The sequence below is a fragment of the Ursus americanus genome, chromosome 16, assembly GCF_024610735.1.
Source record: "Ursus americanus isolate L20-20 chromosome 16, mUrsAme1.1.p, whole genome shotgun sequence".
NCBI lineage: Eukaryota > Metazoa > Chordata > Mammalia > Carnivora > Ursidae > Ursus > Ursus americanus.
Genome location: NC_142142.1, coordinates 45,136,164 through 45,149,634, shown reverse-complemented (window position 1 = coordinate 45,149,634; position 13,471 = coordinate 45,136,164). Strand labels below are relative to the sequence as shown.

The window sequence follows — 13,471 nt, the reverse complement described above, 5'->3', positions numbered from 1 at the left end:
GACTCTATCACCTGAAAGCTCCTATATTGGGGTTGATAATAAAGTCTCATGTCAAAGGGAGGGAAAAGGCTATTGTCTGATCTCTAAAACTAAATTAGATACTAACTAGGTGTGCTATAAAGTCAAGACTGGAAATAAGCAGGAAGAAGTAAGACGAGAAGGTTTTTCCCACCTTAATTTAAAATGATGATGTGAACCTGTCTAGAAGGGTGTCATTGCCTAGCAGTGGAACACGCTGTCTTAGAAAGCAGAGGCCGAAGGCAGTTTTCCTAATGATTAGGAGAACAAAGCAGTCTGAATGGAATGAAACAGGGTCTCAGCTCTGTCACCTATTAGCTCTGTGACCTTTGGCAACTTGCTTAATTTTTCCAAGCTCCAGTTTCCTGATTTGTAGATGAAAATAATAGTACTAGCTTCTTCTTACAGGTTTACCTTAAAAAAAAAAAAGAATCATATTTGGAAAGTGCTGAGCCCAGTCCTTGGAACACAGTAGATATTCATTAAATGTATGTATGTATGTATATATATGCATGTGTCTATGTAGTAGTATTATTAAGTGAGAAATGGGAGTAAGAGGCCTCTGTGTCTTCCAGGAACCACTCCCTGCTCTTGCATTGTTTGAGCTGTTCTTTGACTTCTTACTATAAAGGTCACTCTACTTCTTCATCACAGTAACATGAGATTGGTGTTTTCTTGCTACTATTTCTTTTGCTTAATATTTCAGGGTTGCCTGTCACCTACTTAGAAAAGGTTAAAAGCACCAGGAAAGCCACAGCAACATCTCCCAATAGAGATGGGGTATTAGACCTTCTAAGTCTGGAGGGATGTAATCTGAAGACGATATGATTGAAGTCTCTTCAATAATTTGTTTAACAGACATTTATTTACAAATAATTGCAGAAGGCCAACATTAAAGGAAAGCACTTGAAGGAGTAAGTTTAAGATACATAAAATTTAGGACCACTTTTCATTAGGATTTATTTATGTTTTTGCCAGACACCCTCACAAACATGTCATAAACTTTAGATACTTTTATTGTTGATATTGTTGTTATAATAATTACGATTTTTACTTTGTAGATGATGAAACTATGTCTATGAAAGATGTATAAATGGTTTTAACTAGTTTAGCCAATACGTGGCAAAGCCAGGATTCAAATGAAGTGTTCTGATTTCTAACACAATTTTCCCCTGATTTTTCTAGAGGAAAATGAATAGCGGAGGTTTTTTACTCAAAGAAATCACGAGAGTTCAAAATACAAATATGCCTAAAGAGAGAAAATACTAAAGGGAGAACTAAACAGTAGTAAAATGATTTCTCAACATGAGAATATTTTGTATATAGCTCTAAACTTCTGATCTTGTCACAGAGGACAACCATCAGCCTCTATAAAACATTCCTCCCGGGAGTGGGATGGAAATTGGCATTTCTGATTACCTGGTATTTTTACATATATCTTGCCATTCACAAGAAGGCTGGTATTGCTTCTCAAAAACAGAGCCAAAGCACTCATCAGCAAAAAGCTTGATCATCTGATGTTGGCGTTCGGACTTTGGTGTCTTGGGTTCCTTCCTGAGGTCTGACTTTCTCACAGCTATGAGGAATCTCTCTGCAGTGACTGAATTTATCCTGCTGGGCATCCCACACACCGAGGGTCTGGAGACCATGCTCTTTGTCCTGTTTTTGGGCTTCTACATCTTCACTCTTATGGGGAACCTGCTCATCCTCCTGGCAATTGTCTCCTCCCCTCGGCTCCACACCCCCATGTACTTCTTCCTGTGTCAACTGTCTGTGTGTGACATATTCTTCCCTTCTGTGAGTTCCCCCAAGATGCTCTTCTACCTCTCGGGGAACAGCCGGCTCATCTCCTATGCAGGCTGCGTGTCCCAGCTCTTCTTCTACCACTTCCTGGGCTGTACGGAGTGCTTCCTGTACACTGTGATGGCCTATGACCGCTTCGTTGCCATCTGTGACCCTCTGCGCTACACCGTGATCATGAGCCACAGAGCGTGTGCCATCCTGGCCGTGGGGACCTCCTTTTTTGGCTGCATCCAGGCCACCTTTCTGACCGTTCTCACCTTCCAGTTGCCCTACTGTGGCCCCAACGAGGTGGACTATTTCTTCTGTGATATCCCGGTGATGCTGAAGCTGGCCTGTGCTGATACCTCAGCGCTGGAGATGGTGGGGTTCGTCAGTGTGGGCCTCATGCCCCTCAGCTGCTTCCTTCTCATCCTCACCTCCTACAGTCGCATTGTCTGCTCCATCCTGCAGATCCGCTCTGCGGAGGGCCGGCGCCATGCCTTCTCCACCTGCAGTGCCCACCTCACTGCCATCTTGCTTTTCTACATGCCAGTGGTCCTCATCTACCTAAGGCCAACCCCCAGCCCCTGGCTGGATGCAACAGTCCAGATCCTGAATAACCTGGTCACCCCCATGCTGAACCCCTTGATCTACAGCCTCAGGAATAAGGAAGTAAAATCATCTCTGAGGAAGGTGCTACATCACTTGGGCTTCTTTCCTGAGCAGTTGTAGGGAGAGAACACTAGCGAAGGCTTCAACGGCACTTTGTAGCTTCTGTGACCATTTTATGGGGTTCTCACAAATATTTCTGAATCGGAAAGCACAGGTATTGTTATGGTTATCTCCATTTTACAGTGTGGAGACTAAGATTCCAAGAGCTTGAAGTGACTTGTCAAGGGACTCATGAGGAATGAATGGCAGAATGAAGACTCCGGGGCAGGTGTTCTGACTCTGGGACTTGTGCCCTCTCAGGATGAGGATCTCATGCTGCTGATGAAGGAAGGAGGGAGCTCTCCCCACGAGGCAGAACAACCTGGACCTTCTGCTTCCCAGTATTTATTTTCTGCCTCTTCCTACATCCTCTTCTCTGCTTCTTTCCCCCTCACCCTGGCACTTCTTCCGTCCTGGCTGCAGTGATTGTCTCCTCAAATGCTTGCATTGGCAAAGCCCTACTTTTATTGGTCTAGGGGTTGTTGAAAGAAAGTGGGAGGGGTGCATGCCCAAGGCTTCAAGTGACACCCTAAAAAAAACATAAAGAAGTTGTGCAAAGAGAAAGTCTTCCGGCTGGGGGCTGAGGCGGGTCTCTGAGTGAAGCGGAGGTACTGACTTGTGTACTGGCAGCTACAAACCCTATCTGCTGGGCGGAAGGGCAGCATGCGGAGGAGGTGGTGGAAAGGACAGACGGGGGAATCCACGGAGGGGTGACTGTGCTGTGATTCCCTTTGGACGTGGCCCTGTATTGCTCGCCACACCCAGGGGGCAATGCTGGGTCCACGCTATCATTGTTTTGTATCTTTGGTGTCTCTGTTTACTGAAGGGGTTAGAATTTGGTGCCCACTCCTACATTCCTTCACTTATTGATTGGGACCTCCCAGAAGAGGTGTTGAAATTGAGCAGTTTTTGTTTGTTTGCTTGTTCCCCACCCCCCTAGATGAAGAATGATTTTGTAAGAAGCAGCACACTTAATTTTTTGTTTTGTGTGCATGTGTGCCCATGTGTGTATGGAGAGTGGTAGTGGTGAGAGATAATTCCTTGGGTGGGTATCTCTTAACTATTTGCCATCTGTGAGTTCTTGTGGGGGAAAAAAAAGATTTCACCTGTTTTTAGGGTTCTTCCTCCAGGTCATCTCTTTGTTCCTTTTTTTGGAGGACTCCCTTGCACAAAAGGACTCTATCTTTGTCTCCTGAAACAATTGACTTCTCTGTTGTCCCAGGGTTCTAAAAGATGCTGGCAGCTCTCATGTCTCCAAGTAGTGTCCAGCATCCTTCCACCTAAGTAGGAGCCTAGCTTGGGGCGTGGAGGCCTAGGCTGGGTCTGATGATGGAATGAGACTTTTCTCTATTCTATAGTTAAAGGGACAATGTAAGAAGAATTTGAAAAAAAAAATGTCAATTTGAGAAACCTGAAATCAGGTGGACTCCTTAGCAGAACATTTAATGCCAGGGACTGAGCAAAGACAGAGAATCAAGATCTAAGAGCCGGCAGGCCAGAGAAGAACAAGAATTTTAAAGCAGAGTTTCAGAGAATGTTTGGAGCAGAGCAGGCTATAGCAGCAACATCTCCTAAGACACTGGATTCAAGCATGGTCTAGGAGTGGCATCCAAGACCTGACTCCAGGTGGATTTTAGATTCCTTTTTTTTTTTTTTAATGAATTTTATTTATTTTATTTGAGAGAGAGAGCGAGAGTGAAAGAGAGTATGAGCTGGGGGAGAGGTAGATGGAGAGGGAGAGGCAGACTCCTCACTGAGCAGGGAGCCCTATCCGGAGCTCAACCCCAGGACCCTGGGATCATGACCTGAGCTGAAGGCAGATGCTTAACTGACTGAGCCACCCAGGCTCCCCAGATTCTAGATTCTTTAAAGGCATCCCTGTTCATCCCAACCCTTTTTGCAACATATCCTTATAGTCTCCAATCACTGTTCCTTTTGGCTCCTCTCTAAATTTGTTACATAACCAATGTTTGTTGTGAATTTTACCTATGCATTTTGTGTTACCTACAGCTCCCGGAGAGAGAAACTATGATGTGGGCATCAAAAGTGGGCACCTATGACATAGACACTGGCAGTGGTGGTGACATGATGGCTCTCACCAGGCGTGGGGGGGTTGTGAAGACAGGTGTCCAAAGGAGTGTTCACAGGAGTACAGGCCCATTCTGTGTATTCCTTGCTCTCCCTGGAACCCCACTGATTTGTTCTCAATCGAATTGATTGAAATGAATGTATAGTTAAAAATTAATGCTTTCATCACTTGGTTTGCAATTTTTGGTGGGTTAAGAACACTGGCTTCATCTTTACAAAAATAATTATCCAGGCTAAGAGAATAGCATTATTTATGTTTTGCTAGTTCATCTGGGGTAAGAAGAACAATAGTGCCTGTGGTTATTGGAGTGCTAAATTGCTGAGAAATAACATAGTGACAATATCAAATGACATCATCATCAATGACAACATCCAAAAAACATCATCATCCTGATGGACATATTTTTATAATGTTAATTAAAAATATGTAAAGTATAAGGAACTCTGATATAATGAACACCTGGGTCCTACTACCTAGTTTAAGAAAGAGAGCACTGTCAGTGTCTTGGCTATTCTTAGTAGACCCCAGCCTGATTCCATACTCTCACCCCCTCTAGAAGTCATCACTCTCCTGATTCTGTGCTTATTATTTTCTTGTTTTTCTTTAAGTTTTACCCTATATGTTTGTGTCTCTCAATGCCATATTGCAAGTTTTTGAACTTTAATTTAATTCTATTGAAATTTACTATTTTCACTTAAATGTTACTCTTCTGACATTCATGTCTTTGCATGTGTCTGAAATAATTCATTACTGCCAAAGTGCAAATTCTGTTGTGTGAATCTGTCAAAGTTTATTTTCTTTTGTTTTTACTTATAAATAAATGTGAATTTCCAGAATATAAGAATCCTTTTCTTTTAAACGGCCAAAATGTTTTGGTGGGTTCTTTCTACTTTTCAATATATATATAGATATGACACAAGGATACTATCACGAGCCTCTCTTTAAGACTTCCTTCTATAGGGAAAAGAGAAAATGAAAATTTTATTTAGTTTGGATTTTACCAAAAGCAGATTCTGAGACAAAGGTGAAGATAAACAATTTTTTTGATTATTATCCCAGACAACATGATAAAAGAGAGGAAAGTGACACAGGGAAAGAGCAGTCAATTAAGCAAGTGTCAGTGAAAGGGTCACCACTGAGAGGAACTGGGGCTCAATTGTACCAGGGATCCTCTGAGAAATGGTGTATAACAACCTCCAAGTTGTCCTACTGAGTTGCAAACGAATCTGGGGTGTTTTTATCCCAATTCCTGCCCCATATTGGTCAGTGGATGTTCTTGGGAGCATTAATTATCACACATGTCCGATCTGCTCCATATATGTAGACTCAATTCCTTGGCCAGAGACTACTCCCAGGCAGAAAACATGGGGAGTCCACAGAACCTAAGGACACTGTCTGAAGGTGACCTCTGGAGTGGGGTAAGAGGATACAGAGTGAGGTCCTAAGAAGTGTTATGGTCAGAATTCTTCCACTTCTAAACTAGTATCTTTCCAAAATGCAAACCACACAATACTAGTCCGCTTCTTTAGCCTCTCCAACAATTGTTTGTTGCTTATAGGTTGAATTACAAAAATTTAATAACTTAGTAAAGGATCTGTAGAATTTCCAATGAGATCCAACCTATCTCTTTAGTCTCCTCAAAGTCGTACGTTCACCCAGCAACACATACATCTCTCTCACACATACTCTCTTTTCTAGCTAAACTGCCCTTGCTATTCCTTAAAGGTACCTCTTTGCATTATTTATTTATTGTCTTGTTCTTTTAACAAACACATATGTATTAAGTAATTACTATGCTAAACACTGAAGTTACAAATATCTGTGAGTCGTATTCTTAAGAAGCTTATAGCTAAACATGGGAGGCGGATATACACATGATTAAAGTAAAATATAACAAAAAGAGAGAGGGAAACAAATTATAAGAGACTCTTAACGACAGAGAAAAAATTGAGGGTTGATGGGTATTAAGGAGGAACTATTATTATGATGAGCACTGGGTATTGTACGTAAGTGATGAACCACTGAATTCTACTCCTGAAACCAATACTGCACTGTATGTAAACTAACTAGAATTTAAATAAAAATTTGAAAAAATATACTAAATATTTAATGAAAAATATAAAATAGATTATAATAGATTAGTAAAATGAAAACATAAATGATTAATCCTGAAAAGAGGTTGAAGAGGCTTCCGAAAAACATTTCAAGTATACTCATTCATAATTTGTGCCTTTATGAATATATTCTCTCCTCTTGGGATGCCCTTCCCTGATTCCTCTGCTAGAAAAACTTCTACTCATCTTTCAAAACCCAAGCTGAATGGTCATTTCCTTTGTGAAATTTCTTTATCTCAGACACAAGTTCTTATTTCTCTGTGTTTCAGTTTTATATTATGACATAAAGTAACAATTCATCATGTGAGAAAAAGATTGACAAAGTGACCCTAAAGGGTAACAGCTAACTAGCTGCAGAGAGGTGAAGAAAGGGAGACAGATGAGTACTTACAGTTCAGAACTAGCCAACCCCTCATTTGTTGCATTAATAAGTCAAAGCGTGACTTCTAGATGACATTTTTAAAAAGACTTATTTTGGGGGGGCACCTGGGTGGCCCAGTTGGGTAAGTGTCTGCCTCCTCCTCAGGTCATGATCCAGGGTCTTGGGATAGAGCCCTGCATTGGGCTCCCTGCTCAGCGGAGAGCCTGCTTCTCCCTCTCCTCCCTGATCATGCTCTCTCCCACGATCTCTGTCTGTCTCAAATAAATAAATAAAATATATTTTTAAAAAAGATTTATTTATTTTATTGGAGAGGGAGAGAGCATGCGCCTACAGTGAGTTGGAGGAGGGGCAGAGGGAGAGAGAGAATCTCAAGCCCACTTCATGCTGACAGGCTCCTCCCTCTCTTCCCCAGTCATGTACTCTCTCACCAGCTCTGTCTCTCTCTCTCTCGAATAAATAAATAAAATATTTAAAAAACATATTTATTTATTTTATTGGAGAGAAAGAGGGAGCACACAGTGGGTGGGGGGAGGGGCAGAGGGAGACTGAGAGAATCTCAAGCAGACTCCACGCTGAGCATTGAGACTGACATGGGGCTCCATCTGACAGCCCTGAGATCATGACCAGAGCTGAAACCCAGAGTTGGCTGCCTAAAGGACTAAGCCACCTAGGTGGTCCCCTAGATGACATTTTGTTATTGGCTAGGACCTCAGTCTATACATGCTGTTAGATGTTACTAAACATCGGCTAGGAACAGACTCTGCTCCACTTTGAGAAAAATAGCACTAGTTTATGCTGAATCAGCAGAAATCAGACAAATGTGGTTTAAATTTTACCTCAACATGTATATACGTTATGACTTTTAATAAGTTACTTAAGTAACTTAAATTGCTGTATTTTAATTGGTAAATGGCAGTATTTACACCTACCTCATTGAATTGTAAATATATTTTTTTAAAGATTTTATTAATTTGACCGAGAGAGACAGCCAGTGAGAGAGGGAACACAAGCAGGGGGAGTGGGAGAGGAAGAAGCAGGCTTCCAGCAGAGGAGCCTGATGTGGGGCTGGTCCCCAGAACGCCGGGATCACGCCCTGAGCCGAAGGCAGACGCTTAACGACTGAGCCACCCAGGCACCCCTGAATTGTAAATATTGACTTGGATGTTTCTTTAAATTGCCTAACACTGTATCTTGAACATGATAAATAGGTTACCTTCCCCTTTTTGTTTCTTAAAAAAAATGCATTTCTTTAAGTAAAAGATAGACAATAGAAAAGCAGTGTTCAGTTTACAAGATTTTTCTTTGGAAACAATTCTTCAAGACTGTTAGTGGCAGGGACTAGTGTTTAAGAACAGTGTTTGGGAGTGTGCTGGCTTTTATAGCCAGACAGATGGGAGTTTAAGTCCCCTCCTGGCCACTTGTCATTTGTGTGGTGTTAGGCAAGCTCTCCTCACTTGTATTTTGAGAAGGATGTAAGTACCCAACTCATAGGGTCACTGTGAAGATCACATGGTGTTATCCATGCAAAGGGGCTTAGTGCAGGGCTTAGCATTGAATAAGTACGTGGTAATAGCCAATACTGTGTATAATATGACATTTTAATTTAACTTAATACATTCATTTTATACATTAATTTATAGTTATGTACTATTTTGGATTGAGGCAAAATTGATGAGGCTCTGTTTCCTATTACCGTTCTCACAATTATTTTTTGTTTATTTGAAGTCACTGACATGCTGAACCCTTGAAGCTATGATCCCCAAAGCTATAGATGATGGAATTAATATTGGAGTTACACAGTTCATCTCCATGTAACATCTCTTTGGGCTTTAGCTACAGCTAACACATTGTAGGCAGATACAAACAAAAGACTTAGGAAGGAAACCAAACCAAACCAAACCAAAAGATCCCGTTTCCAGTTTGAGACACAAAGTTCTCAAGAAATACCAGAAATGCTGCTGCTGTTGCTTCTAAATACTACCCGAGATTGAGAATCTGTCAAAGCAATTTAAAAGAAGTGAAAATACAAGATTAAAGGTTACATGAGATCGACTGGGACTTAGATGAAAGAAGCGAGCTGACAGACTTACTACATTGTAACCGTACATGGGAGGGATAAACTGAAATTTCCATCAGGAGGTGTCTGAGAAACCAAGAACACATCGAAGTGGTGATCGGCTGAGATTTATAGAGCATTTGTGATGTGCTAAGCACTGGGCTGGGTCCTCTGCACGCTCGCCTCAGTTCATCCTCGTAGTAACCCAAGAAATGTGTGCTGCTTATTATCTCTACCTCACAGTTCAGAAATGCGAGACTGAGAGCTTAAGCAAGCTGGTCGTGATCACACGTGTCATGTGTGCGTGCTCCAGCTAGCGTTCAGCCCTAAGTGTGTCTCCTCTCTGTTACGGGCTGCATTGTCTTCTCCCCAAATTCATATAGTGAAGCCCTAACCCCCAGTACGTCAGAATGTGAGTGTGTTGGGAGAGAGGACCTTTATAGAGGTGATTCAATTTAATGAGGCTGTTGGGGGTAGGCTGTAATCCAAGGTGACCAGGGTCCTTATGAGATGAGAAAAGCTGGAGACACAGAGACACCAGAGTGCACATGGAGATGAATGGCCACAGGAAGGGACAGCAGGAGGAAGGCCATCTACAAGCCAAGGAGACAGGCTGAAGCAGATTCCCTCTCTGTCCCCTTGGTGGAAACCAACCTTTCCTACACCTTGATCTTAAGTTTCTAGCCTCCAAAACTGAGAAAATAAATGTCTGTTGTTTAAGCCACCCTAGTCTGTGGTATTCTGTGACCATAGCCCTGGCCAACTAACACACTTCCAAGCCCAACCCTGCTCTAACGCCGCTCCTGCACAGTGTATGATTTCTGTGACTGATCATAGCAAGTAATTTCTGTGTTCGTGCCTATTAACATCATTGTTTGAAACTCAGAAAGATGGTCCTTGTTTCTCAAAGTAGGTAATGGAAGGTTCCAGAAAAGAAACATATTTACAAAACTTTTCTTACACTCAAGCTACAAGATTTCCCTAAGGGAGTCATTGAGAAGAGAACTTTTTAGCTAATTAATCTCAAAGGTACTCATTCCTATGAGGTGCTTCTCAAGCTCATTATGACTTCGGCTTTTTTTTTCCCTCTAATTTTGGTTCCCCATTTGTGAGTAGTGTAATAGGGCCAAGTGAATTAATGAGACTGGAAATTGGCTTAGGAAGTGCAAAAGCCTTGTTAAAGTGTTTACAGTCTTGGGTTCCCTCTGCAATTATTACTCCAAGGAAAAACAAAGCATGAAAACCACACATGTAACATTCATGTAACACACATAAAACTTATAGCCTCCTTTCTGGGCACACGCTCACACACAATTTCACTCACATCAGTTTTTCTAGCATTTCCAACATGAGGCTGACTCTTCCTAAATCACTGCATTGAGGGAGAGAGAGTATGACATTATCTTCCTTGTGAGAGTTGGTGATAAAAATGCCGCTTGCCAGTTAGGATGCAGTTACATAGTCTTCACAGAACAGTGAAAACAGGGAGTTTTTAACATCAGGGCTTTAAATGGCTATGTATTCTAAGTGTGGAATCTTCTTTCTCAGAGAAGCATCAGTGGAATCTGTCAATCTCATTTCAGGGCTCGGAGCCGGCTTTGCCCAGCACAAGGCGAATTGAATTAAACAAGGTGGTTAGACTGAACAGCAGGGCCAGAGTAAGCAATTTGAGACTCAGGGTGAATTTCAAGCGGGATGCAGGGGGCTCAATTTAGCAACCATGACAGTTCTCATGGCTTAAATGAACTGAACACTTGATGATTGCTTCCATCAGTGCACGCTGCGAAGGGTTTTCATGGCTCAGGTCACTGCCCTGCCAATTTTGAAATCCAAGATTTAGGAGTGCTTTACATTCTTAGGTATTTTTAGAGCACTAAGGATCTTTTAAAAAGATTTTATTTATTTATTTGAGAGAGAGCGCACAAGCAGGTGGAGGGACAGAAGGAGAGGAAGAAGCAGACTCCCCACTGAGCAGAGAGCCTGGTGCTAGGCTCAATCCCAGGACCCTGAGATCATGACCTGAGCCAAAGGCAGACCCTTCACTGACTGAGCCACCTAGGCACCCCATGGGCACTAAGGAATATTTAATTACCTAAACACACATAAAGAAACACACACCTGCACACATGCGTAGCATAATCAATGGGAATAATAATAATTTTGATAAAATACTGATTGAATGAAATCTGTTGTTTTTAACTAAATATCACCAAAATCTTTTTAGGGCCTTCAGTAAACAAACTATCATTATCAAACTAAAGAGATGAATTCTTACGTTCTTTTAAGAGGATAGAGATGGATGAAACCTTAAATATCACATCAAGTCATTATCTCATTTTAGATATGATGAAACAACAGGACCCTGGGAGGCCAAATAATATATATAAATTGACACAGGACAAGTGAGAACAAAATGAGATGCTCTGCTACTCAGAGTTACTTCACTTAAAGGAATGGAATATAATCTAGGATTTAAATCTGTAGATCTTATCTGCCTTAGAATAAGTTTTTACAACGTTCTTTGCATTTGTCCCATCTACCTCATAGATTGCTGATTCCCTGAGAATAGGCCCTGTATGCCCCATATGTCTTGTACCTCGGATCCCATCTTTTACCCCCCCTGCAGTGGTTCAGCACGGGCCAGAGCACAGTTGAAAGACTTTCAGGATTTGTAACATTCAATTGGATATCCTCGTGTAAATGATATCCTTGTGTAGCCTGAACCGCAGTCTTCTGCCAGTTTCATTATTTACAGACCTAAGTTTATCTACTTGGAAGCTAATGTCAAGTAGGACTAAAAGGAAAAATTCAGACTGGACCCCACAAGAAAAACTAGTCTAAATGCATCACAATTACGTTTTATATTTATGTCATGATTATTAAACAGAACCTTTGTGCTGGAAGGGACCTCAGAGATCCCTGATAGAAATACCTCTTCCCAAAATGAGGAAAGAGCCCTATGTAGCTAAATGATGAATGGAAATGAATGTACTAAATTGGGAGTTCTGTTCTTCAGCTAGAGATCTGAAGCCTAAATAGGTTTTCTCCCATTTTAATTAAGTGAGTATTAATTTAGCAAACATTCTTTGAAAATCTATTAAGTCACTTAGCTCGGTGCTATGGAGAATAAAAAGTGAACGAGACAGAGGTCTTTATGTAATTAAGTTATAAAACAAGTTATATATTACCTGTCAAGAAAAATATAGTTAAAATATGAAGTAGGTTCAAATGAGAGAGATAAATTTGATCTGGGAATATCAGGGTGAGCCTAAAGGAAGAGATGACATATAGACGGAGTCTTATTGGCTGATAGGATTTAAAAATTTGGGCATGGGGTAACCATTGGAGGAAAATTTAGGAAAGGCTAAGGCATACAAATGTTAAGAAAATAAGAAAAATGCCATTTTTTTCTTTAGCTAAAAAACCAGTAATATATAATATTTAATATTATAGATTTATAATGCAGTATCTTATTACAAAATAATGTGAATTATTATTATATATCAGATTTATGTAGACACAATATGTGTATACATATATAACAATGTTATACATTATTTTTATTTTATGCTAAATATAGTATTTTTACAGTATTTAAAATGTTTATGGCATAGTGTTATAAAATATATAATATATTTATATTCATTTGGCGTAAGCCACGCTAAAAGCATTGGCTCTATTGTCAGAGTCTAAGGAAAAAGAAACAGCAGGCTTAAAACTAATTAGACTATCTTTCCCTGTGCTCCTTTCAGCCTTTGGTTTCCATGGAGACCTTATAGAGAGGACCCTGTGAGTCAGCAACAGACCAAAGCTGGTTTGCTAAACCCTGTGAAATGAGGTGTAAGCTTTAAGGTCAGTGAAAATGTTGCAAGTAAAATAACAGACTGGTCAGACGATTTCCAAAGTCCATTAAACATAATTAGGGCTATTATCTTCCCTTGTAATTCTCCTCTTAGCCCTCATACTCTTAGGCCTTTGATTGACTTGATATAAATATAAATATAAATATAAATATAAATATAAATATAAATATAAATATATATAAAATATATATAAAATATATATAGCTGATGTCACTGGGTGTCTCCTGGGGAGTCACAATTTCAAACATACTGAGAGGATATGTGGAGGGTAAACTGTACTTCATATCCTCCAAACTTCCTTTGTGCACATGAATGTACAAAATGTCACTTCCTTTATTTTTCCATAACTAAGTTTATTTTTATCTTGAACCCCCATTTCTACGAAATGCTGGGGAAAAATATTCTAGTTTTATTCAAGTCGGTGACATTCAAGTTACATTTGTTATATTTGAATTA

At 40.5% G+C, this 13,471-nt stretch overlaps 1 protein-coding gene across 1 annotated transcript; it reads left to right on the top strand.

The window, feature by feature from the left end:
• The first annotated feature begins 1,596 nt into the window (after positions 1 to 1,596).
• LOC123792396 (olfactory receptor 10D1B-like) lies at positions 1,597 to 2,532 on the top strand. Its single transcript, XM_045797549.2, has one exon. It carries the CDS (start codon positions 1,597 to 1,599, stop codon positions 2,530 to 2,532), a length of 936 nt encoding a protein of 311 aa, XP_045653505.2.
• Positions 2,533 to 13,471: the final 10,939 nt, after the last annotated feature.